This window comes from Anopheles ziemanni, unplaced genomic scaffold (assembly GCF_943734765.1).
Source record: "Anopheles ziemanni unplaced genomic scaffold, idAnoZiCoDA_A2_x.2 U_30, whole genome shotgun sequence".
Lineage (NCBI taxonomy): Eukaryota > Metazoa > Arthropoda > Insecta > Diptera > Culicidae > Anopheles > Anopheles ziemanni.
In genome coordinates this window covers 1-24,443 of record NW_026689902.1, presented here as the reverse complement: position 1 = coordinate 24,443, position 24,443 = coordinate 1, and the positions used below count along the sequence as shown (strand labels likewise).

The window sequence follows — 24,443 nt, the reverse complement described above, 5'->3', positions numbered from 1 at the left end:
TTCTTCAAAATATTTTAATATTTTGACTGATTTTTCTATGATGTCCCAATCCTGGGTTTTTATATTGGTTTTTATTTTTAGTGTATCGATACATACGCCCAAGGGAATCCTATTTTTGACGAATCGTTCTAGCATTAAAAAAGTGGAATTCCACCGGGTAGGCACATCTTGCTTTAACTTTAGCTCCTCCATTTTCAAGTTTTTCTGTGTTTCAGCCAATTTTTTTGTTGCAATACAACTTTTTTTAAAATGCATTACAGTATGCTTTACTTCATTGACTATGTTGCCTATGCTTACGTCAATCGCATGTTTAACTATCAAATTTAGAGAGTGTGCGAAGCAGGAGAAGTGTTTGAGATCTTGTAATGTGGCGGCGAGTTTTATGTTTCTGGCATTGTCAGTAGTTATGCTTACTATCTTATGTTTAATTTGAAATTTTTCCAAAACATTTTCTAGCCACTCTGCTAAGTTTACGCTGGTGTGACTTGCGGCTAGTTCCGAGCATTCCAGTAATAAGGATTTCAGGTTCATTTCTTTATCAAAAAAATGGGCTGTTACTGCTAAAAATGATGTGTTAGTACAACTAGTCCAACCATCTGTAGTTAATGAAATAGCTTCTGCTAGTTTTAGTTTTTCATTAGTTGTTTGTAAAACCTCCCCGTATAACAAAGGGAGTAAAGTTTTTGTCACAGTTTTCCGGTTAGGCAACGGATATTTTGGATTTAAACGGCTGACAAACGCTTGAAAATCGGGGCTATCAAGCAAATAGAAAGGTAAACTATCTCTACACATAGTGATGAGCAATGACCGGTCTAATTCTTTCTTAGCGTTTGCAGGAATGGCTCTGTTTGTACTGTAATAATTTTGAATAGAATTTATACCGTAACTTGTACTCGCTGTTGTCCCAGCGGATCCGATTGCGTCGTTGCTACTATTCGATGTCAAACGATCACACTTTGTTTTGTGAACACTCTTCACGTGCCGTAGAAGATTTGATGTGGACCCTCCAGGAGCTTTAATATTTTGTTTGCAAAATTTGCAAATTGGGTCTTTGCCGTCATGTCGAATAAAAAATTGCCACACATCGCTGGTTGCCTGTCGTGACATCTTGATAACTAAAATCAAACAAAAAAGAAACACATATAATACATTTAAATAAAATAGACTATAAATCGCAATACACTGGAATACAGTCATCCTATATTTAACTATCGTATAGTTTTGGAAATCATAATAACTATAAACGTGAAAACTAGCACACACACTTTGTATGAGTTGAATCAGACCCAACATCAAATTTGGATTCCTACCTTGTGTTTTATATTTAGGAAGAAATTGTATTGCGTGTTCACTGTTCACTATCAAAAATCAAGAGAGCATACCGGAAAACAAGCTTGCTGCGCTTACCCAAGAACGCACTTGAAACGCATGATTGGTTCGCTTTGCAAAAACGCATACTCGAAACGCATACATTTATACATTTATATGCAGCCTGCTGCGCTTACCGAAGAACGCACTTGGAACGCATGTTCGGTTCGCTTAGCAAGAACGCATACTCGAAACGCATACTCCAGACGTTGTATATAATAAAATATATATTTGGTAATATATCTTTACTATTAATTATATATATATATATATATATATATATATATATATATATATATATATATATATATATATATATATATGTGGAGAGAGGAATTATGTTCTGCACGTGAGAGAGGTGGAGTATAAAAGGGGAGACGATAATGAAAAATAAACAGTCGCAACGACCCTAGGAACATTCGGCCATACAAAATGCGAGAAATCCACTCAAACCCGCTCAAAATCACTCGAAATCACTCGATATTTGTTGTTTTTTGTGTATTGATCACCCAAAATAACTCACGATGAGCTGTTGGTCGGCGAAGCGCTTGGCCAGTTCCTTTTGGTTGTATTGGTGACTCCCATACATACAAAATGTGACCGCAAAAGGTGCTCGGTCTGTACGTTTGGGAGTTCTTTCCTTGCATTTCCAACGCCACTTCCCTTACGTTGTACCCCGCTGGTCCATTGATTTACGTGGGCACCTCATCGTCGATCGATTCGATCGAAACACAAAACGTTGCCTTCTCTGTTCTGCGCGTTGATCCATATTTGTCACCCAATTCATATACTTTTGCGGGTTTGGTATCCCTCAAGCAAAAAAGTGCACTAACACGCCGTTGTATTCATTCGTTGATGGTACGGCTGATCAGCTGTTGTGATGTGTTTATGTTAATCCAACGGGGGCAAGCTTTCTATTTGAAACCTTGACAGATATTTAAAATATGAAAGGCTTAAATTCTATAATAATTGAAAATGTGTTGATGTAGTTTTTTTTTAATAACAAATGTTAACTTTAATATTAGCTTTACTTAACTATCTTCCGTAGTGGTTTTTCTGTAAGAAAATTGGTCTATTATTTTTATTGCATACGTATAAATTTGGAACGGTGAATCCACATATGAGTCATTAAACAGTCATAACAATAATTCACCATTTTAATTTTTCCGCAATTTTGAAATCTTTTAATTTCGTTTCGTAAAATTTAAAGTAATCAAGCGGACTTCTTTCCACCTAAAAAAATCATTGCACATTTCAAAACATCAGCTTGGAATGATTTCATATTTGTCAATGGAAGTGTGCAATAAAATTGATGGCATTGTATGCATCGACTTAACGCCACCTCAACTAAGTTCGTGCGTGAAAGAAAACATATCCATTCGGCTAACACACTCGTAATTCCCGCGGAGGGAATTCCCCATTGTGATCGGTTTTCTACCGATACAACTATCCCCATAGAATCGAGTTGCTTAGATTGTGCCGGTCATACGCTTTGGCGCCACAGACCCACAAATCAAAATAAAGAAGTACGAATTAAATACCTCCCGCTTTTGTTCAATCACCCGCACCACCACGCCAAAATCTAAGTCCCACAATGCAGGCAATCGTACACTCCCTTGCGAAAGCGTGTGTAAAATGGAATGATTAATAAAAGAATGGGGTTGACAAAACCTACCTGCCCACAGCGGAAGCCTGTCCGGGCCAGCGCTTGAGGCATGCATGTGCGGCATACCCAACAATAGCCCAGCCAGTGCTAGGCTTCGAAGGCTGTCAACGAAAGTGTGAATGAAGTGGATGATGAAAGTGAACCAAACGTTTGCTTGCAAATACTGTATGGATAAAATACGATCTGATTGTGCTGCGCGCGATAGCTTTCAATGTATCGTGGCCGGCTACTATACCAATCGTTCATGGTTCAATTCCGTGTAGAATTGTCAGATCCTTTCCTTCTGTGGAGTTTCTGCAACCTTACATAAATATCATGGATTGGATCGTCGGACATGGATTGGACCTCATTCCTCCTCCAGTATCGACGATCGACTGACGAAGAACGATGGTTGGCGATGGCGATGGATGGATGAATGATATGTGGTTGTAGTAAGGAAGGTACTCTACCACTGGCAAGAAAAAAGAGGGGGAAAGTGTACGGCAACGTACACACCCATTTTTTTTTTTATTTCCGCGACAGGCTCTCAAAAAGGTCGACGAAGCGGGCATCATCGACCCTTTCGTCAGTACATTCGTCGACCCTGCGATCTGGAGCTCATTTCGCGGGTGCCTAGTATGGAGAGATTGTTCCTAGGGGAAACCGAAGTGGTGACAACGTGTAAACTCCGTATCATCGTTTTCTTTTCCTACATGGGGGCTCAACCGGGATATTGGTTCGTGGTAAAAAAGTGGTAGTTCGCGGGTGATACGGGGTATCGAGTTGGTTCGTCGGTGTCGTGACTGTGAGTTGTGCGGCTGGAAAACGTTTCATCCAAGTTGTAAAGTTGTTGATGTACGGTGCATAGTTGAAAACGTTCTTCATCCAAGTTGTAAAGTTGTTGATGTACGTTGTGAAGTTAAAAGCGTGTCGTCTAAGTGGTAAAGTTGTCGACGCACGTTTTGTAGCTGATAACGTATTTGTTTGAGTGGTGAAGTTGCGAATTGTGCGTTGCGAAGCTGAAAGCGTTGACAAGTCTACGGTGAGGTGTGAGCACGAGACAATATGCCAAAAACACGATCGGTAGCGGCGATCGCTGAGGGGCGGGAGTTCGGAGAATCAACGGCCGGTCCATCAGATACGGAAAATAGCATGGATACCACTGTGGTGAACCGTTTTTCCGAGGTGGAGGAAATGGAACGACAGATCGCGGAAGAAGAGCAACACCATCAGCGCGAAGTGGAGTTGCGACAAAAGTTGCTGGCTATGAGAGTGCAACACCGCAAGGAGATCGAGGCTTTGGAGAAACAATGCGTCAAGCCCAAATGCTCCAGCTCTATAAAGGAAGACGACACAGATGACGCCTACCAAGGACAGCCTTACTCATTCCGAGATATCGAGGAAGGCATCGAGGAGTACGATGGTACGGCAAGCGTAAGCACGTGGCTATCTGACCTTGAAGCCACCGCTACCATGGCCCGTTGGACAGAGAGGCAGAAGGCAATTATGTGCCGTAAAAAACTTACTGGTACGGCGAAGGCATTTATCGTGACGTTGCAAGCAGGTATAGACTACCAACAGCTGAAATGGGAGTTGCAGAGAGAGTTCGGGGAAGTTGTTCGGGCAAGTGACGTACACCGCCAACTAACAGCACGGCGGCGTGGTAACCGAGAATCGGCGCTCGATTACGTGTACGCCATGCAAAAAATCGCTCAGCCCATCCAACTTGACGAACAAAGCATTTGCGAATACATAGCAGACAGCTACACTAACGACGAAAAGTTGAGGGCAACGCTTTATGAGGCCCAGACTATTGGGGAGCTAAAAAGCAAACTAAAATTCTTAGAGCGTGCTGCAAGTAAGGAAGCACCAAAGAGACCATTGGTGAGAGAGCAACGAGGGGCAATGGAAAACGCCAAGAAGCGTAATTGTTTCAGTTGTGGCAGTAGCACTCACCAACTAGCTGAATACCCAACGAAACAAGAGGGCCCCACGTGTTTCAAGTGTGGTGCGACGGGGCATCGTGCCAAAGAGTGCGCGAATTCGCGCGAAAGAAAGCCGCAGTGTTTTGCGTGTGGCGATATTGGCCATGTATCCGGGAAGTGTACGAAGAAAAGCACCAGAGTGCAAACTCTGACAACTACCTTTCCCGAAGTCCATGTGACAATTCGCAACAAAGAAAACAAAGCAGTGGTGGACACATGCAGCGAGGTAACGCTCATGCGATACGACCTGTTCCAGGAACTTAAACTCAGCCCAGGTGAATTAAAGCCATCTGTACGGATAATAAGAGGCTACGGTGGAAAGCAACACAATGTATGTGGCGAGGTGACGATCGAGGCGGGCATAGACGAAGTGATAGAAAAAATCCAATTCGTGGTGGTACCGTTAGGGTCCATAGATTCAAGGTTACTTATCGGACTGGACGTGCTCGGTAAGGTAAATTACGTAATCCAGAACGGAAGTGTGAAAATAACAAAACAAGTGAAGCACGACAAAGAGCCGCCAAATGAGGACTATCATCGGGTGCTTCGGATAACATGTAACGATGTGCAAGAGCTAGACGTACCGTCAAAGTATCGGAGCGTAATAAGTGGACTTGTTAACAATTATAACCCCTCGACAAACTCTAATACAGAGAGCGAGATGCGAATACGCATGGAAGGGCAAGAAGTGGTACGCACCATACCTAGAAGATTGGCTCCGTTAGAAAAGGAAATAGTGAAGAAACAAGTGCGCGAATGGTTAAGCGATGGAATAATCCAGCCGTCGCGAAGCCCTTATGCCAGTGCGGTGGTAGTTGTTCCAAAAAAAGACGGATCATATCGGATGTGCGTAGATTATCGCGAGGTGAACAAACTGATCGTACGGGATTCGTATCCGATGCCCAACGTAGAAGAACAAATCGATCAATTAGCAGACGCTCGTGTATATAGTGTGCTGGATCTCAAGAACTCATATTTTCATGTGAAGGTGGAGGAGAAAAGTCGCCAATATACGTCGTTTGTGACATCCGATGGACAGTATGAGTTCTTACGGGCTCCGTTTGGATTGTGTATCAGCGGAAACGCGTTCGGACGTTTCATCAACACTGCGCTTCAAGAGCTGATAACGGACGGCACCATCATGGCCTTCGTTGACGATATCATCATACCAGCTACCGACGAGGAACATGGATTGACGGCGTTACGGCGGGTGCTAGAGGTGGCACGATATGCAGGACTTCAATTCAACTGGAAGAAATGTGTCTTCCTAAAACGACGTGTAGAATATTTGGGATACACAATCTACGATGGACGCATTGAACCGTCATCCCAAAAAATAGAAAAGGTTAAGCATTTTCCGCAGCCGAGAACAGCGAAACAGCTTCAACGTTTTATAGGCTTAGCTAGTTATTTTAGGAAGTTCATAGCAGGATTCGCAGACCTGGCAAGACCATTGACACGTATGCTGAAAAGGGGAAGTACGGTGGAATTCGGTGACGATGCAAAGGCAGCGTTTGAAGTAATCAAGGAAAGTTTGGCTAAACATCCAGTGTTGCACATCTTTAATGCGAAATTAGATACCGAACTACATACTGACGCGAGTAAAGAAGCTCTCGCAGGCATACTGTTGCAGCGCGCTGAAGAAGACGGAAAATTACATCCGTGTTATTATTATAGCAGGTTGACCGACAAGGCTGAGAAAAATTATCATTCATTCGAATTAGAGTCGTTAGCCGTCGTGGAATCAGTGAAGAAGCTTAGATGTTATCTACTCGGTAAAAAGTTTAAAGTGGTGACTGATTGCCTGGCGTTTAAGCAGTCCATGAACAAGAAGATTCCGAATGCGCGAATAAGCCGTTGGCTAGTAGCTTTAGCAGAGTTCGATTTCGTGATCGAACAGCGATCTGCGGAAAAAATGAAACACGTTGACGCGCTATCTAGAGCGACCGTGCTTAAGATATCTGCGATCGTGAGCAAAAGGGTGTCAACAGCGCAGAGTGGAGATGAACAGATACAAAGGATTATTGAAAGGGCAGGCAACAAGAGAAGCATAGATAGGTTCCATATACGGAATGGGGTGGTATATGAAGGTGAGGTGAACTCGCGGCGATTATACATACCTAAGTCGATGGAATTGGAGATCATCAAGGGGGCACATGAGCAAGGACATTTTGGTGTGAAGAAGACAAAGGAGAAAATTGAAGCTGATTATTTTATCCCCGAATTAGAACAGAAGATAGAAAAATATATCGAGGCCTGTGTGAAATGCATCCTAGGCGAGAAAAAGCGTGGTAGGAGAGAGGGTAGATTACATCCTATACCAAAAGGTGAAGTCCCTTTGGATACATTCCATGTCGATCATCTTGGGCCAATGCCATCTTCTAGAAAGTCGTATAATCATATTTTTAGCGTGATAGATGCTTTTTCGAAATTCATATGGTTGTTTCCCGTCAAGACAACCAACGCAGAAGAAGCTGTAAGGAAACTTAAGGTTATTGCGCAGACATTTGGATACCCCAGAAGGATTGTTTGTGATCAGGGGGCAGCTTTCACATCAAAATTATTTGAGCAGTTTTGTGGGGACAATGCAATTGAATTACATAAGATCGTGACAGGAGTTCCTCGCGGGAATGGACAAGTAGAAATCGCGCATAAAACTATTATTCCCATGTTGACGAAGTTATCGCTTGATAATCCGCACGAATGGTTCAAGCATGTAGGTAAGGTTCAGACGATGATGAATTCAAGTTGGCACAGAGCCGTGGGAACTACGCCGTTTGAGGTGCTCGTGGGAGTAAAAATGAAGAAGGAGGATGATTTGGATTTGATGAGAATATTAGATGAAGAAGTTCGACACAAATTTGCCGAAGAGCGTAACGAGTTGCGAAAGGTTGCGTGTGGGAATATAGCAAAAATACAGGAAGAGAACAAAAGGCAGTACGACTTAAGGAGACGGCATGCAAGGCAGTTTCGAGTTGGTGATTTTGTAGCCTTACCGGTAACACAGTTCGGCGTAGGAAGGAAAGTAAAACCGAAGTTCTATGGACCATACGAGATTGAGCGAGTCATGGCGAACGATCGCTATGAAGTGCGAAAAGTAGACGATGAAGTAGAAGGGCCGCGACGCACTACGACGTCGGCAGACATGTTGAAATCGTGGCCGCAGTCGGGACGACCTTAAGGTCAGGAAGGGCCGTGTGGAGAGAGGAATTATGTTCTGCACGTGAGAGAGGTGGAGTATAAAAGGGGAGACGATAATGAAAAATAAACAGTCGCAACGAAACCGAAGTGGTGACAACGTGTAAACTCCGTATCATCGTTTTCTTTTCCTACATATATATATATCTATATCTATATCTATAAAATTCTTGTGTCACGGTGTTAGTGTTCAAACTCCTCCTAAACGACTGAACCATTTAAACTCAAACTTTGCACACACGTTCCTTAGGTATGAGAATAGGTTTTTAACTATGTCTCATATATGTAAATTTTATACTTTTTAAATTAATTACAATTTTCTATCGTCATACATTGGTTTGTTTGTTTTGTTTACATTCAGCAATGACACATAAAGTGAACTACAACAAGTATAAACGGACACAGCAACATGCCTTTTGACATACTGTGGTGGTGAGTTTAATACAAAAGTGGTGAATTTAATTCAAACAAGTCGTTTCATATAAGTGACGATAGTAAAATCTTTGTTAATTTTTGGTAATAATAACTAATGTTGTTAATTGGTGGTAGTAGAATATGTGTTCAAATTATTGTTGCTTAGAGCAGTGAGAAAACCTTCTCATTTACCAGTGTTGTGAAAACGAATTTCAGTATAGTTACTACAGCGAGGCTATGAACTCGCGAATAGGGACGAGCATGCTTATTCGTCACGTTTACATGCAATCCAACGTGGCGTAAGTTTTACTGTTACCAGGACAAAATGCGGCGCATAGTCATGATACAACAAAACGTGTGTTCAAACATTAATGTCGCTGAATTTAGTCCGACAAGCTATGATTAGTATCGAGGATCTTTGCATGGTAATTAAAAATTTACCGCTAAGTTATTATTATGTTTTAGGTTCGCCGAATCGAAGTGCATTTGATGGACACTGAAATAAGTCGTGAACTGCAGCATCATATTGCAGTCATGTTGGATATCGTTTCTCACAACGTATCAATGTTGACTGATGAACAAGCATATGTTTACGAACGCATTATCATGGCAGTATCAACGGGACAAAGTGGTATCTTTTTTTGGATGCCCCAGTCCGAACTGGCAAAACATTTCTCATGTCGCTCTTGCTTTCCAAAATACGAGCAAACAATGACATTGCAATACCAGTTGCTTCATCTGGAATTGTAGTTGAAAATGGAGGTAGAACGACCCATTCATCATTTACGCTACTTCTAAACATCAATAGGAACCCAAAAGCCGTATGAAACATAGAAAATCAATCACTCATGGCCTAGGTCATGCAACAGTGAAAAATAATTTTCTGGGAAGAATGCACCATGGCAAAGAAGCATTCTCTTGAGGCGCTGTACAGAACACTCAAAGACGTGAAGTGTAATAAAGATTGTTCCAGTAATACAGTAGGTCCCTGCAGTACGCTATACTCGATATACGCGAATTAGCAATACGCGATTTTTTACAACTGACAGCTCATAGGGTTGCTCGACTTCTGATTAGTCAATTTTACTTTGTTTTGGTAGAATGAAGTTTTTAATATGCACTTTTTAACAGAGATATAATCATACAATAGAAAAAACGGAACCCTTATTAGTGATTTGGATTTAAGATATGTTAAATAAGCGGTTCCCTCTCAGTGTCAACTCTTCAATATGAAGTATAAACGATATGGCAGAGGAAATCCGCAATACGTGAAAATTCGATATACGCTATTGCGTTCGGTCCCAAACATTCGCGTTCTGCGGGGACCAACTGTACTGTGTTTCTCCTCTCACGTGATTTCAGGCAAACTCTTCACGTAGTGCCACGATCCACCTATGCTGATAAGATCACCTGAACTTGCCTTACTCATCGGTGTTGTGGAGCAATTTTGAAAAACTTTAGCTAAGCATAAACAGGCACGTCCAACTGCTACAGGATCCATCAGCTTCTACTTTTTCCAAACAGTTATTAGACATCGGCAATACAGCTTAGCAGATTCTTAAAAAGCTCTAATAGAAACCCAATTTAGAAAACTAATATGTACGTCATACATGGCCTACCAGGCGTGCATAAAACATCGTTCATTCAATTGGTCTGCTTGATTAATAACAAAATAAGGATGATAATTATTAGCAGCCTCACTATAAGCTTATTACGACGTAAAAAGGGTAAATACAATGAAATTAATGTACTTAAGAAATATAATGTGACCTTTAAACCAATTTTTAACAACATCAAACGGGTCAGCTAGTATATATATATATATATTATTTATACACATGTTAACCGTTACCCGTTCAACCGCCTACCTGGGTAGTTTTTGGATTTTTTTTTAAATAACTCTTGATTGGATTGACGCATCGGCATGAAACTTTTAGAATGCCTAGAAAAACTCATTTTCTATAGTTTTGCTAAAGAAAAAAGTTTTTCCAAGGAATTGAAATAATTTTTATTCGCGTTTTTCGGTTAATACCCCTCAGACGTTCAACCGGACTACCCGGGTAGCCCATACATTTTGTATGGGAGATTCCGTTTTCCTGTACTTCAGACCAAATAACTTTTTATCTAGACGTCGGGTCGGTTCGACATTTTTAGTGTACATGCACCCTTCACAGGGAGGGTGACATTTTTTGGAACCTCAAATTAATATACTTAACGAACTTTTTAAATTTTAAAAATTATGCAATATTTTGGGAAACATCCTCAAACATGTTCCTGAGAGATTCATGAATCCCGGAAGATTCATGAATCTTCATGAATCCCCAGAGATTCATGAATCTTCATGAATCCCCAGAGATTCATGAATCTTCATGAATCCCCAAAGATTCATGAATCTTTCGTTCAGCGATTCAGATTCATTAATTTTGTTGAAAGATTCATTCAGATTCATGAATCTGAATCTGAAATACACAACTCTACTTTAAAGTCACTTTAAGCACCTTCTAAAGACCATTTTGCATCGTCTCATTCTCTTTAAAGTCACTTTAAGCACCTTCTAAACACCATTTTGCATCGTCTCATTCTCTTTAAAGTCACTTTAAGCACCTTCTAAACACCATTTTGCATCGTCTCATTCTCTTTAAAGTCACTTTAAGCACCTTCTAAACACCATTTTGCATCGTCTCATTCTCCTTAAAGTCACTTTAAGCACCTTCTAAACACCATTTTGCATAGTCTCATTCTCCTTAAAGTCACTTTAAGCACCTTCTAAACCTCATTTTGCATCGTCTCATTCTCTTTAAAGTCACTTTAAGCACCTTCTAAACACCATTTTGCATCGTCTCATTCTCTTTAAAGTCACTTTAAGCACCTTCTAAACCTCATTTTGCATCGTCTCATTCTCTTTAAAGTCACTTTAAGCACTTTCTAAAGACCATTTTGCATCGTCTCATTCTCTTTAAAGTCACTTTAAGCACCTTCTAAAGACCATTTTGCATCGTCTCATTCTCTTTAAAGTCACTTTAAGCACCTTCTAAACACCATTTTGCATCGTCTCATTCTCTTTAAAGTCACTTTAAGCACCTTCTAAAGACCATTTTGCATCGTCTCATTCTCTTTAAAATCACTTTAAGCACCTTCTAAACACCATTTTGCATCGTCCCATTCTCTTTAAAGTCACTTTAAGCACCTTCTAAACACCATTTTGCATCGTCTCATTCTCTTTAAAGTCACTTTAAGCACCTTCTAAACACCATTTTGCATCGTCTCATTCTCTTTAAAGTCACTTTAAGCACCTTCTAAACACCATTTTGCATCGTCTCATTCTCTTTAAAGTCACTTTAAGCACCTTCTAAAGACCATTTTGCATCGTCTCATTCTCTTTAAAGTCACTTTAAGCAACTTCTAAACACCATTTTGCATCGTCTCATTCTCTTTAAAGTCACTTTAAGCACCTTCTAAACACCATTTTGCATCGTCTCATTCTCTTTAAAGTCACTTTAAGCACCTTCTAAACACCATTTTGCATAGTCTCATTCTCCTTAAAGTCACTTTAAGCACCTTCTAAACACCATTTTGCATCGTCTCATTCTCTTTAAAGTCACTTTAAGCACCTTCTAAACCTCATTTTGCATCGTCTCATTCTCTTTAAAGTCACTTTAAGCACCTTCTAAACACCATTTTGCATCGTCTCATTCTCTTTAAAGTCACTTTAAGCACCTTCTAAACCTCATTTTGCATCGTCTCATTCTCTTTAAAGTCACTTTAAGCACCTTCTAAACACCATTTTGCATCGTCTCATTCTCTTTAAAGTCACTTTAAGCACCTTCTAAACACCATTTTGCATCGTCTCATTCTCTTTAAAGTCACTTTAAGCACCTTCTAAACCTCATTTTGCATCGTCTCATTCTCTTTAAAGTCACTTTAAGCACCTTCTAAACACCATTTTGCATCGTCTCATTCTCTTTAAAGTCACTTTAAGCACCTTCTAAACACCATTTTGCATCGTCTCATTCTCTTTAAAGTCACTTTAAGCACCTTCTAAACACCATTTTGCATCGTCTCATTCTCTTTAAAGTCACTTTAAGCACCTTCTAAACCTCATTTTGCATCGTCTCATTCTCTTTAAAGTCACTTTAAGCACCTTCTAAACACCATTTTGCATCGTCTCATTCTCTTTAAAGTCACTTTAAGCACCTTCTAAACACCATTTTGCATCGTCTCATTCTCTTGAAAGTCACTTTAAGCACCTTCTAAACCTCATTTTGCATCGTCTCATTCTCTTTAAAGTCACTTTAAGCACCTTCTAAACCTCATTTTGCATCGTCTCATTCTCTTTAAAGTCACTTTAAGCACCTTCTAAACACCATTTTGCATCGTCTCATTCTCTTTACAGTCACTTTAAGCACCTTCTAAACCTCATTTTGCATCGTCTCATTCTCTTTAAAGTCACCTTAAGCACCTTCAAAACACCATTTTGCATCGTCTCATTCTCTTTAACACGTTGACTGCCACGCTTATTTTGGTCATGTTTCCCTGCAGGCCAAACTTTTTCTTCATACAATATCGCTGGCTATCATTTTTGATAGCCATGGCCTGCTGGGAAGTGCACAGGTGCTCGAAGCGCACACACACAGCTCGGCAATTGATATTTTTCTGGTTTTTTGCCTTTAACACCTTATTGTTTATTTCTATTGGCGTTATTATTAAATATATAGCGCCTCAAGATTTCTCCAATGAACGGCTTACGTATTAGCAGCGTGACTGCATCCGTCTCGTTCACCCAATAGACACGCAACGACATTTAGCGAAAGAGACAAAGCGATTCACATGTGATTCAATAAACAAAAACCTTCCACTAAAACAGCTTGTAACTTTTTTCATACCACAGTTATTGTAAAACCAACCACAAATTAAGCTAGACAAGAGATGAAACTATGTAACTACCAAAGGATTTGTAGGTAAGAATTGTCATTTAGAAGATATAGTACTTCAAAAATCATGGTAGGTGGCTATCAAAAATGATAGCCATGGCCCCCCAGGAAACATCACTGGCTATCAAAAATGATAGCCATGGCAGTCAACGTGTTAAAGTCACTTTAAGCACCTTCTAAACACCATTTTGCATCGTCTCATTCTCTTTAAAGTCACTTTAAGCACCTTCTAAACACCATTTTGCATCGTCTCATTCTCTTTAAAGTCACTTTAAGCACCTTCTAAACCTCATTTTGCATCGTCTCATTCTCTTTAAAGTCACTTTAAGCACCTTCTAAACACCATTTTGTATCGTCTCATTCTCTTTAAAGTCACTTTAAGCACCTTCTAAACCTCATTTTGCATCGTCTCATTCTCTTTAAAGTCACTTTAAGCACCTTCTAAACACCATTTTGCATCGTCTCATTCTCTTTAAAGTCACTTTAAGCACCTTCTAAACACCATTTTGCATTGTCTCATTCTCTTTAAAGTCACTTTAAGCACCTTCTAAACACCATTTTGCATCGTCTCATTCTCTTTAAAGTCACTTTAAGCACCTTCTAAACCTCATTTTGCATCGTCTCATTCTCTTTAAAGTCACTTTAAGCACCTTCTAAACCTCATTTTGCATCGTCTCATTCTCTTTAAAGTCACTTTAAGCACCTTCTAAACCGCATTTTGCATCGTCTCATTCTCTTTAAAGTCACTTTAAGCACCTTCTAAACACCATTTTGCATCGTCTCATTCTCTTTAAAGTCACTTTAAGCACCTTCTAAACCTCATTTTGCATCGTCTCATTCTCTTTAAAGTCACTTTAAGCACCTTCTAAACCTCATTTTGCATCGTCTCATTCTCTTTAAAGACACTTTAAGCACCTTCTAAACCTCATTTTGCATCGTCTCATTCTCTTTAAAGTCACTTTAAGCACCTTCTAAACCTCATTTTGCATCGTCTCATTCTCTTTAAAGTAACTTTAAGCACCTTCTAAACACCATTTTGCATCGTCTCATTCTCTTTAAAGTCACTTTAAGCACCTTCTAAACACCATTTTGCATCGTTTCATTCTCTTTAAAGTCACTTTAAGCACCTTCTAAACCTCATTTTGCATCGTCTCATTCTCTTTAAAGTCACTTTAAGCACCTTCTAAACACCATTTTGCATCGTCTCATTCTCTTTAAAGTCACTTTAAGCACCTTCTAAACCTCATTTTGCATCGTCTCATTCTCTTTAAAGTCACTTTAAGCACCTTCTAAACACCATTTTGCATCGTCTCATTCTCTTTAAAGTCGCTATAAGCACCTTCTAAACACCATTTTGCATCGTCTCATTCTCTTTAAAGTCACTTTAAGCACCTTCTAAACCTCATTTTGCATCGTCTCATTCTCTTTAAAGTCACTTTAAGCACCTTCTAAACCTCATTTTGCATCGTCTCATTCTCTTTAAAGTCACTTTAAGCACCTTCTAAACCTCATTTTGCATCGTCTCATTCTCTTTAAAGCCACTTTAAGCACCTTCTAAACACCATTTTGCATCGTCTCATTCTCTTTAAAGTCACTTTAAGCACCTTCTAAACACCATTTTGCATCGTCTCATTCTCTTTAAAGTCACTTTAAGCACCTTCTAAACACCATTTTGCATCGTCTCATTCTCTTTAAAGTCACTTTAAGCACCTTCTAAACACCATTTTGCATCGTCTCATTCTCTTTAAAGTCACTTTAAGCACCTTCTAAACACCATTTTGCATCGTCTCATTCTCTTTAAAGTCACTTTAAGCACCTTCTAAACCTCATTTTGCATCGTCTCATTCTCTTTAAAGTCACTTTAAGCACCTTCTAAACCTCATTTTGCATCGTCTCATTATCTTTAAAGACACTTTAAGCACCTTCTAAACCTCATTTTGCATCGTCTCACTCTCTCTAAAGTCACTTTAAGCACCTTCTATACCTCATTTTGCATCGTCTCATTCTCTTTAAAGTCACTTTAAGCACCTTCTATACCTCATTTTGCATCGTCTCATTCTCTTTAAAGTCACTTTAAGCACCTTCTAAACACCATTTTGCATCGTCTCATTCTCTTTAAAGTCACTTTAAGCACCTTCTAAACACCATTTTGCATCGTCTCATTCTCTTTAAAGTCACTTTAAGCACCTTCTAAACCTCATTTTGCATCGTCTCATTCTCTTTAAAGTCACTTTAAGCACCTTCTAAACACAATTTTGCATCGTCTCATTCTCTTTAAAGTCACTTTAAGCACCTTCTAAACCTCATTTTGCATCGTCTCATTCTCTTTAAAGTCACTTTAAGCACCTTCTAAACACCATTTTGCATGGTCTCATTCTCTTTAAAGTCACTTTAAGCACCTTCTAAACACCATTTTGCAAAGTCTCATACTCTTTAAAGTCACTTTAAGCACCTTCTAAACACCATTTTGCATCGTCTCATTCTCTTTAAAGTCACTTTAAGCACCTTCTAAACCCCATTTTGCATCGTCTCATTCTCTTTAAAGTCACTTTAAGCACCTTCTAAACACCATTCTGCATCGTCTCATTCTCTTTAAAGTCACTTTAAGCACCTTCTAAACACCATTTTGCATCGTCTCACTCTCTCTAAAGTCACTTTAAGCACCTTCTAAACCTCATTTTGCATCGTCTCATTCTCTTTAAAGTCACTTTAAGCACCTTCTAAACCTCATTTTGCATCGTCTCATTATCTTTAAAGACACTTTAAGCACCTTCTAAACCTCATTTTGCATCGTCTCACTCTCTCTAAAGTCACTTTAAGCACCTTCTATACCTCATTTTGCATCGTCTCATTCTCTTTAAAGTCACTTTAAGCACCTTCTAAACACCATTTTGCATCGTCTCATTCTCTTTAAAGTCACTTTAAGCACCTTCTAAAGACCATTTTGCATCGTCTCATTCTCTTTAAAGTCACTTTAAGCACCTTCTTAACCTCATTTTGCATCGTCTCATTCTCTTTAAAGTCACTTTAAGCACCTTCTAAACACCATTTTGCATCGTCTCATTCTCTTTAAAGTCACTTTAAGCACCTTCTAAACACCATTTTGCATCGTCTCATTCTCTTTAAAGTCACTTTAAGCACCTTCTAAAGACCATTTTGCATCGTCTCATTCTCTTTAAAGTCACTTTAAGCACCTTCTAAACACCATTTTGCATAGTCTCATTCTCCTTAAAGTCACTTTAAGCACCTTCTAAACCTCATTTTGCATCGTCTCATTCTCTTTAAAGTCACTTTAAGCACCTTCTAAACCTCATTTTGCATCGTCTCATTCTCTTTAAACACCATTTGCATCGTCTCATTCTCTTTAAAGTCACTTTAAGCACCTTCTAAACACCATTTTGCATCGTCTCATTCTCTTTAAAGTCACTTTAAGCACCTTCTAAACACCATTTTGCATCGTCTCATTCTCTTTAAAGTCACTTTAAGCACCTTCTAAACACCATTTTGCATCGTCTCATTCTCTTTAAAGTCACTTTAAGCACCTTCTAAACACCATTTTGCATCGTCTCATTCTCTTTAAAGTCACTTTAAGCACCTTCTAAACCTCATTTTGCATCGTCCCATTCTCTTTAAAGTCACTTTAAGCACCTTCTAAACCTCATTTTGCATCGTCTCATTCTCTTTAAAGTCACTTTAAGCACCTTCTAAACCTCATTTTGCATCGTCTCATTCTCTTTAAAGTCACCTTAAGCACCTTCTAAACACCATTTTGCATCGTCTCATTCTCTTTAAAGTCACTTTAAGCACCTTCTAAACACCATTTTGCATCGTCTCATTCTCTTTAGAGTCACTTTAAGCACCTTCTAAACACCATTTGGCATCGTCTCATTCTCTTTAAAGTCACTTTAAGCACCTTCTAAACACCATTTTGCATCGTCTCATTCTCTTTAAAGTCACTTTAAGCACCTTCTAAACCTCATTTTGCATCGTCTCATTCTCTTTAAAGTCACTTAAAGCACCTTCTAAACCTCATTTTGCATCGTCTCATTCTCTTTAAAGTCACTTTAAGCACCTTCTAAACACCATTTTGCATCGTCTCATTCTCTTTAAAGTCACTTTAAGCACCTTCTAAACCTCATTTTGCATCGTCTCATTCTCTTTAAAGTCACTTTAAGCACCTTCTAAACACCATTTTGCATCGTCTCATTCTCTTTAAAGTCACCTTAAGCACCTTCTAAACACCATTTTGCATCGTCTCATTCTCTTTAAAGTCTCCTTAGGCACCTTCTAAACACCATTATGCATAGTCTCATTCTCCTTAAAGTCACTTTAAGCACCTTCTAAACACCATTTTGCATCGTCTCATTCTCTTTAAAGTCACTTTAAGCACCTTCTAAACACCATTTTGCATCATCTCATTCTCTTTAAAGTCACTTTAAGCACCTTCTAAACACCATTTTGCATCGTCTCATTCTCTTTAAAGTCACTTTAAGCACCTTCTAAACACCATTTTGCATCGTCTCATTCTCTTTAAAGTCACTTTAAGCACCTTCTAAACACCATTTTGCATCGTCTCATTCTCTTTAAAGTCACTTTAAGCACCTTCTAAACACCATTTTGCATCGTCTCATTCTCTTTAAAGTCACTTTAAGCACCTTCTAAACACCATTATGCATAGTCTCATTCTCCTTAAAGTCACTTTAAGCACCTTCTAAACACCATTTTGCATCGTCTCATTCTCTTTAAAGTCACTTTAAGCACCTTCTAAACCTCATTTTGCATCGTCTCATTCTCTTTAAAGTCACTTTAAGCACCTTCTAAACACCATTTTGCATCGTCTCATTCTCTTTAAAGTCACTTTAAGCACCTTCTAAACCTCATTTTGCATCGTCTCATTCTCTTTAAAGTCACTTTAAGCACCTTCTAAACACCATTTTGCATCGTCTCATTCTCTTTAAAGTCACCTTAAGCACCTTCTAAACACCATTTTGCATCGTCTCATTCTCTTTAAAGTCACCTTAAGCACCTTCTAAACACCATTTTGCATCGTCTCATTCTCTTTAAAGTCACTTTAAGCACCTTCTAAACACCATTTTGCATCGTCTCATTCTCTTTAAAGTCACTTTAAGCACCTTCTAAACACCATTTTGCATCGTCTCATTCTCTTTAAAGTCACTTTAAGCACCTTCTAAACACCATTTTGCATAGTCTCATTCTCCTTAAAGTCACTTTAAGCACCTTCTAAACACCATTTTGCATCGTCTCATTCTCTTTAAAGTCACTTTAAGCACCTTCTAAACACCATTTTTGCATCGTCTCATTCTCTTTAAAGTCACTTTAAGCACCTTCTAAACACCATTTTGCATCGTCTCATTCTCTTTAAAGTCACTTTAAGCACCTTCTAAACACCATTTTGCATCGTCTCATTCTCTTTAAAGTCACTTTAAGCACCTTCTAAACACCATTTTGCATCGTCTCATTCTCTTTAAAGTCACTTTAAGCACCTTCTAAACACCATTTTGCATCGTCTCATTCTCTTTAAAGTCACTTTAAGCACCTTCTAAACACCATTTTGCATCGTCTCATTCTCTTTAAAGTCACTTTAAGCACCTTCTAAACACCATTTTGCATCGTCTCATTCTCCTTTAAAGTCACTTTAAGCACCTTCTAAACCCATTTTGCATCGTCTCATCTCTCTTTTAAAGTCACTTTAAGCACCTTCTAGAACACCATTTTGCACTCGTCTGCATTCTCTTTAAAGTCTTAGACCTTCTAAGCACCTACTTTTGCATCGTCTCATTCTCTTTAAAGTCACTTTAAGCACCTTCTAAACACCATTTTGCATCGTCTCATTCTCTTTAAAGTCAACTTTAAGCACCTTCTAAACACCATTTTGCATCGTCTCATTCTCTTTAAAGTCACTTTAAGCACCTTCTAAACACCATTTTGCATCGTCTCATTCTCTTTAAAGTCACTTTAAGCACCTTCTAAACACCATTTTGCATCGTCTCATTCTCTTTAAGTCACTTTAAGCACCTTCTAAACACCATTTTGCATCGTCTCATTCTCTTTAAAGTCACTTTAAGCACCTTCTAAACACCATTTTGCATCGTCTCATTCTCTTTAAAGTCACTTAAGCACCTTCTAAACACATTTTGCATCGTCTCATTCTCTTTAAAGTCACCTTTAAGCACCTTCTAAACACCATTTTGCATCGTCTCATTCTCTTTAAAGTCACTTTAAGCACCTTCTAAACCTCATTTTGCATCGTCTCATTCTCTTTAAAGTCACTTTAAGCACCTTCTAAACCACCATTTTGCATCGTCTCATTCTCTTTAAAGTCACTTTAAGCACCTTCTAAACACCATTTGTGCATCGTCTCATTCTCTTTAAAGTCACTTTAGAGCACCTTCTAAACACCATTTTGCATCGTCTCATTCTCTTTAAAGTCACCTTTAAGCACCTTCTAAACACCATTTTGCATCGTCTCATTCTCTTTAAAGTCACTTTAAGCACCTTCTAAACCTCATTTTGCATCGTCTCATTCTCTTTAAAGTCACTTTAAGCACCTTCTAAACCTCAATTTTGCATCGTCTCATTCTCTTTAAAGTCACTTTAAGCACCTTCTAAACACCATTTTGCATCGTCTCATTCTCTTTAAAGTCACTTTAAGCACCTTCTAAACCATTCTCTTTAAAGTCACTTTAAGCACCTTCTAAACACCATTTTGCATCGTCTCATTCTCTTTAAAGTCACTTTAAGCACCTTCTAAACCTCATTTTGCATCGTCTCATTCTCTTTAAAGTCACTTTAAGCACCTTCTAAACACCATTTTGCATCGTCTCATTCTCTTAAAGTCACTTTAAGCACCTTCTAAACACTCATTTTGCATCGTCTCATTCTCTTTAAAGGTCACTTTAAGCACCTTCTAAAACCATTTTGCATCGTCTCATTCTCTTTAAAGTCACTTTAAGCACCTTCTAAAACCTCCATTTTGCATCGTCTCATTCTCTTAAAGTCACTTTAAGCACCTTCTAAACACCATTTTGCATCGTCTCATTCTCTTTAAAGTCACTTTAAGCACCTTCTAAACCTCATTTTGCATCGTCTCATTCTCTTTAAAGTCACTTTAAGCACCTTCTAAACACCATTTTGCATCGTCTCATTCTCTTTAAAGTCACTTAAGCACCTTCTAAACCTCATTTTGCCATCGTCTCATTCTCTTTAAAGTCACTTTAAGCACCTTCTAAACACCATTTTGCATCGTCTCATTCTCTTTAAAGTCACTTTAAGCACCTTCTAAACACCATTTTGCATCGTCTCATTCTCTTAAAGTCACTTTAAGCACCTTCTAAACACCATTTTGCATCGTCCTCAATTCTCTTTAAAGTCACTCTAAAGCACCTTCTAAACACCATTTTGCATCGTCTCATCTCTTTAAAGTCACTATAAGCACCTTCTAAAACACCATTATGCATCGTCTCATTCTCTTAAAGTCACTTTAAGCACCTTCTAAACACCCATTTTGCATCGTCTCATTCTCTTTAAAGTCACTTTAAGCACCTTCTAAACACCATTTTGCATCGTCTCATTCTCTTAAAGTCACTTTAAGCACCTTCTAAACACCATTTTGCATAGTCCTCATTCTCTTTAAAGTCACTTTAAGCACCTTCTAAACACCATTTTGCATCGTCTCATTCTCTTTAAAGTCACTTTAAGCACCTTCTAAACACCATTTTGCATCGTCTCATTCTCTTTAAAGTCACTTTAAGCACCTTCTAAACACCATTTTGCATCGTCTCATTCTCTTTAAAGTCACTTTAAGCACCTTCTAAACACCATTTTGCATAGTCTCATTCTCTTAAAGTGACTTTAAGCACCTTCCTAAACACCATTTTGCATCGTCTCATTCTCTTTAAAGGTCACTTTAAGCACCTTCTAAACACCATTTTGGCATCGTCTCATTCTCTTTTAAAGTCACTTTAAGCACTTCTAAACTCATTTTGCATCGTCTCATTCTCTTTAAAGTCACTTTAAGCACCTTCTAAACTCATTTTGCATCGTCCTCATTCTCTTTAAAGTCACTTTAAGCACCTTCTAAACACCATTTTGCATCGTCTCATTCTCTTTAAAGTCACTTTAAGCACCTTCTAAACTCATTTTGCATCGTCTCATTCTCTTTAAAGTCACTTTAAGCACCTTCTAAACACCATTTTGCATCGTCTCATTCTCTTTAAAGTCACCTTTAAGCACCTTCTAAACACCATTTTGCATCGTCTCATTCTCTTTAAAGTCACCTTTAAGCACCTTCTAAACACCATTTTGCATCGTCTCATTCTCTTTAAAGTCACTTTAAGCACCTCTAAACACCATTTTGCATCGTCTCATTCTCTTTAAAGTCACTTTAAGCACCTTCTAAACACCATTTTGCATCGTCTCATTCTCTTTAAAGTCACTTTAAGCACCTTCTAAACACCATTTTGCATCGTCTCATTCTCTTTAAAGTCACTTTAAGCACCTTCTAAACACCATTTTGCATCGTCTCATTCTCTTTAAAGTCACTTTAAGCACCTTCTAAACCACATTTTGCATCGTCTCATTCTCTTTAAAGTCACTTTAAGCACCTTCTAAACACCATTTTGCATCGTCTCATTCTCTTTAAAGGTCACTTTAAGCACCTTCTAAACCCATTTTGCATCGTCTCATTCTCTTTAAAGTCACTTTAAGCACCTTCTAAACCTCATTTTGCATCGTCTCATTCTCTTTAAAGTCACCTTAAGCACCTTCTAAACACATTTTGCATCGTCTCATTCTCTTTAAAGTCACTTTAAGCGACCTTCTAAACTCCATTTTGCATCGTCTCATTCTCTTTAAAGTCACTTTAAGCACCTTCTAAACGCTCATTTTGCCATCGTCTCATTCTCTTTAAAGTCACCTTAAGCACCTTCTAAACACCATTTTGCATCGTCTCATTCTCTTTAAAGTCACTTTAAGCACCTTCTAAACACATTTTGCATCGTCTCATTCTCTTTAAAGTCACTTTAAGCACCTTCTAAACCTCATTTTGCATCGTCTCATTCTCTTTAAAGTCACCTTTAAGCACCTTCTAAACACCATTTTGCATCGTCTCATTCTCTTTAAAGTCACTTTAAGCACCTTCTAAACACCATTTTGCATCGTCTCATTCTCTTTAAAGTCACTTTAAGCACCTTCTAAACCTCATTTTGCATCGTCTCATTCTCTTTAAAGTCACCTTTAAGCACCTTCTAAACCCATTTTGCATCGTCTCATTCTCTTTAAAGTCACCTTAAGCACCTTCTAAACACCATTTTGCATCGTCTCATTCTCTTTAAAGTCACTTTAAGCACCTTCTAAACCTCATTTTGCATCGTCTCATTCTCTTTAAAGTCACCTTTAAGCACCTTCTAAAACACCATTTTGCATCGTCTCATTCTCTTTAAAGTCACTTTAAGCACCTTCTAACACCATTTTGCATCGTCTCATTCTCTTTAAAGTCACTTTAAGCACCTTCTAAACCTCATTTTGCATCGTCTCATTCTCTTTAAGTCACCTTAAGCACCTTCTAAAACACCATTTTGCATCGTCTCATTCTCTTTAAAGTCACTTTAAGCACCTTTAAAACCTCATTTTGCATCGTCTCATTCTCTTTAAAGTCACTTTAAGCACCTTCTAAACACCATTTTGCCATCGTCTCATTCTCTTTAAAGTCACTTTAAGCACCTTCTAAACACATTTTGCATCGTCTCATTCTCTTTAAGTCACTTTAAGCACCTTCTAAACACCATTTTGCATCGTCCTCATTCTCTTTAAAGTCACTAAGCACCTTCTAAAACCATTTTGCATCGTCTCATTCTCTTTAAAGTCACTTTAAGCACCTTCTAAACCTCTTTTGCATCGTCTCATTCCTCTTTAAAGTCACTTTAAGCACCTTCTAAACACCATTTTGCATCGTCTCATTCTCTTTAAAGTCACTTAAGCACCTTCTAAACACCATTTTGCATCGTCTCATTCTCTTTAAAGTCACCTTTAAGCACCTTCTAAAGACCATTTTGCATCGTCTCATTCTCTTTAAAGTCACTTTAAGCACCTTCTAAACCTCATTTTGCATCGTCTCATTCTCTTTAAAGTCACCTTAAGCACCTTCTAAACACCATTTTGCATCGTCCTCATTCTCTTTAAAGTCACTTTAAGCACCTTCTAAAACCCATTTTGCATCGTCTCATTCTCTTTAAAGTCACTTTAAGCACCTTCTAAACCTCATTTTGCATCGTCTCATTCTCTTTAAAAGTCACCTTAAGCACCTTCTAAAACACATTTTGCATCGTCTCATTCTCTTTAAAGTCACTTAAGCACCTTCTAAACACCATTTTGCATCGTCTCATTCTCTTTAAAGTCACTTTAAGCACCTTCTAAACACCATTTTGCATCGTCTCATTCCTTTAAAGTCACTTTAAGCACCTTCTAAACCTCATTTTGCATCGTCTCATTCTCTTTAAAGTCACCTTAAGCACCTTCTAAACACCATTTTGCATCGTCTCATTCTCCTTTAAAGTCACCTTAAGCACCTTCTAAACACCATTTTGCATCGTCTCATTCTCTTTAAAGTCACTTTAAGCACCTTCTAAACACCATTTTGCATCGTCTCATTCTCTTTAAAGTCACTTTAAGCACCTTCTAAACACCATTTTGCATCGTCTCATTCTCTTAAAGTCACTTTAAGCACCTTCTAAACACCATTTGGCATTCTCTTTAAGTCACTTTAAGCACCTTCTAAACACCATTTGCATGTCTCATTCTCTTTAAAGTCACTTTAAGCACCTCTTAAACCTCATTTTGCATCGTCCTCATTCTCTTTAAAGTCACCTTAAGCACCTTCTAAAC

At 38.6% G+C, this 24,443-nt stretch overlaps 1 protein-coding gene across 1 annotated transcript; it reads left to right on the top strand.

Annotated features, from left to right (window-relative positions):
- Positions 1-4,078: 4,078 nt before the first annotated feature.
- Positions 4,079-6,683, top strand: LOC131292791 (uncharacterized). The gene is made up of 2 exons (XM_058320874.1): positions 4,079-6,343; positions 6,576-6,683. The coding sequence occupies exons 1-2, from the start codon at positions 4,079-4,081 to the stop codon at positions 6,681-6,683; spliced, it is 2,373 nt and encodes a 790-aa protein (XP_058176857.1).
- The last annotated feature ends 17,760 nt before the right edge of the window (positions 6,684-24,443 follow it).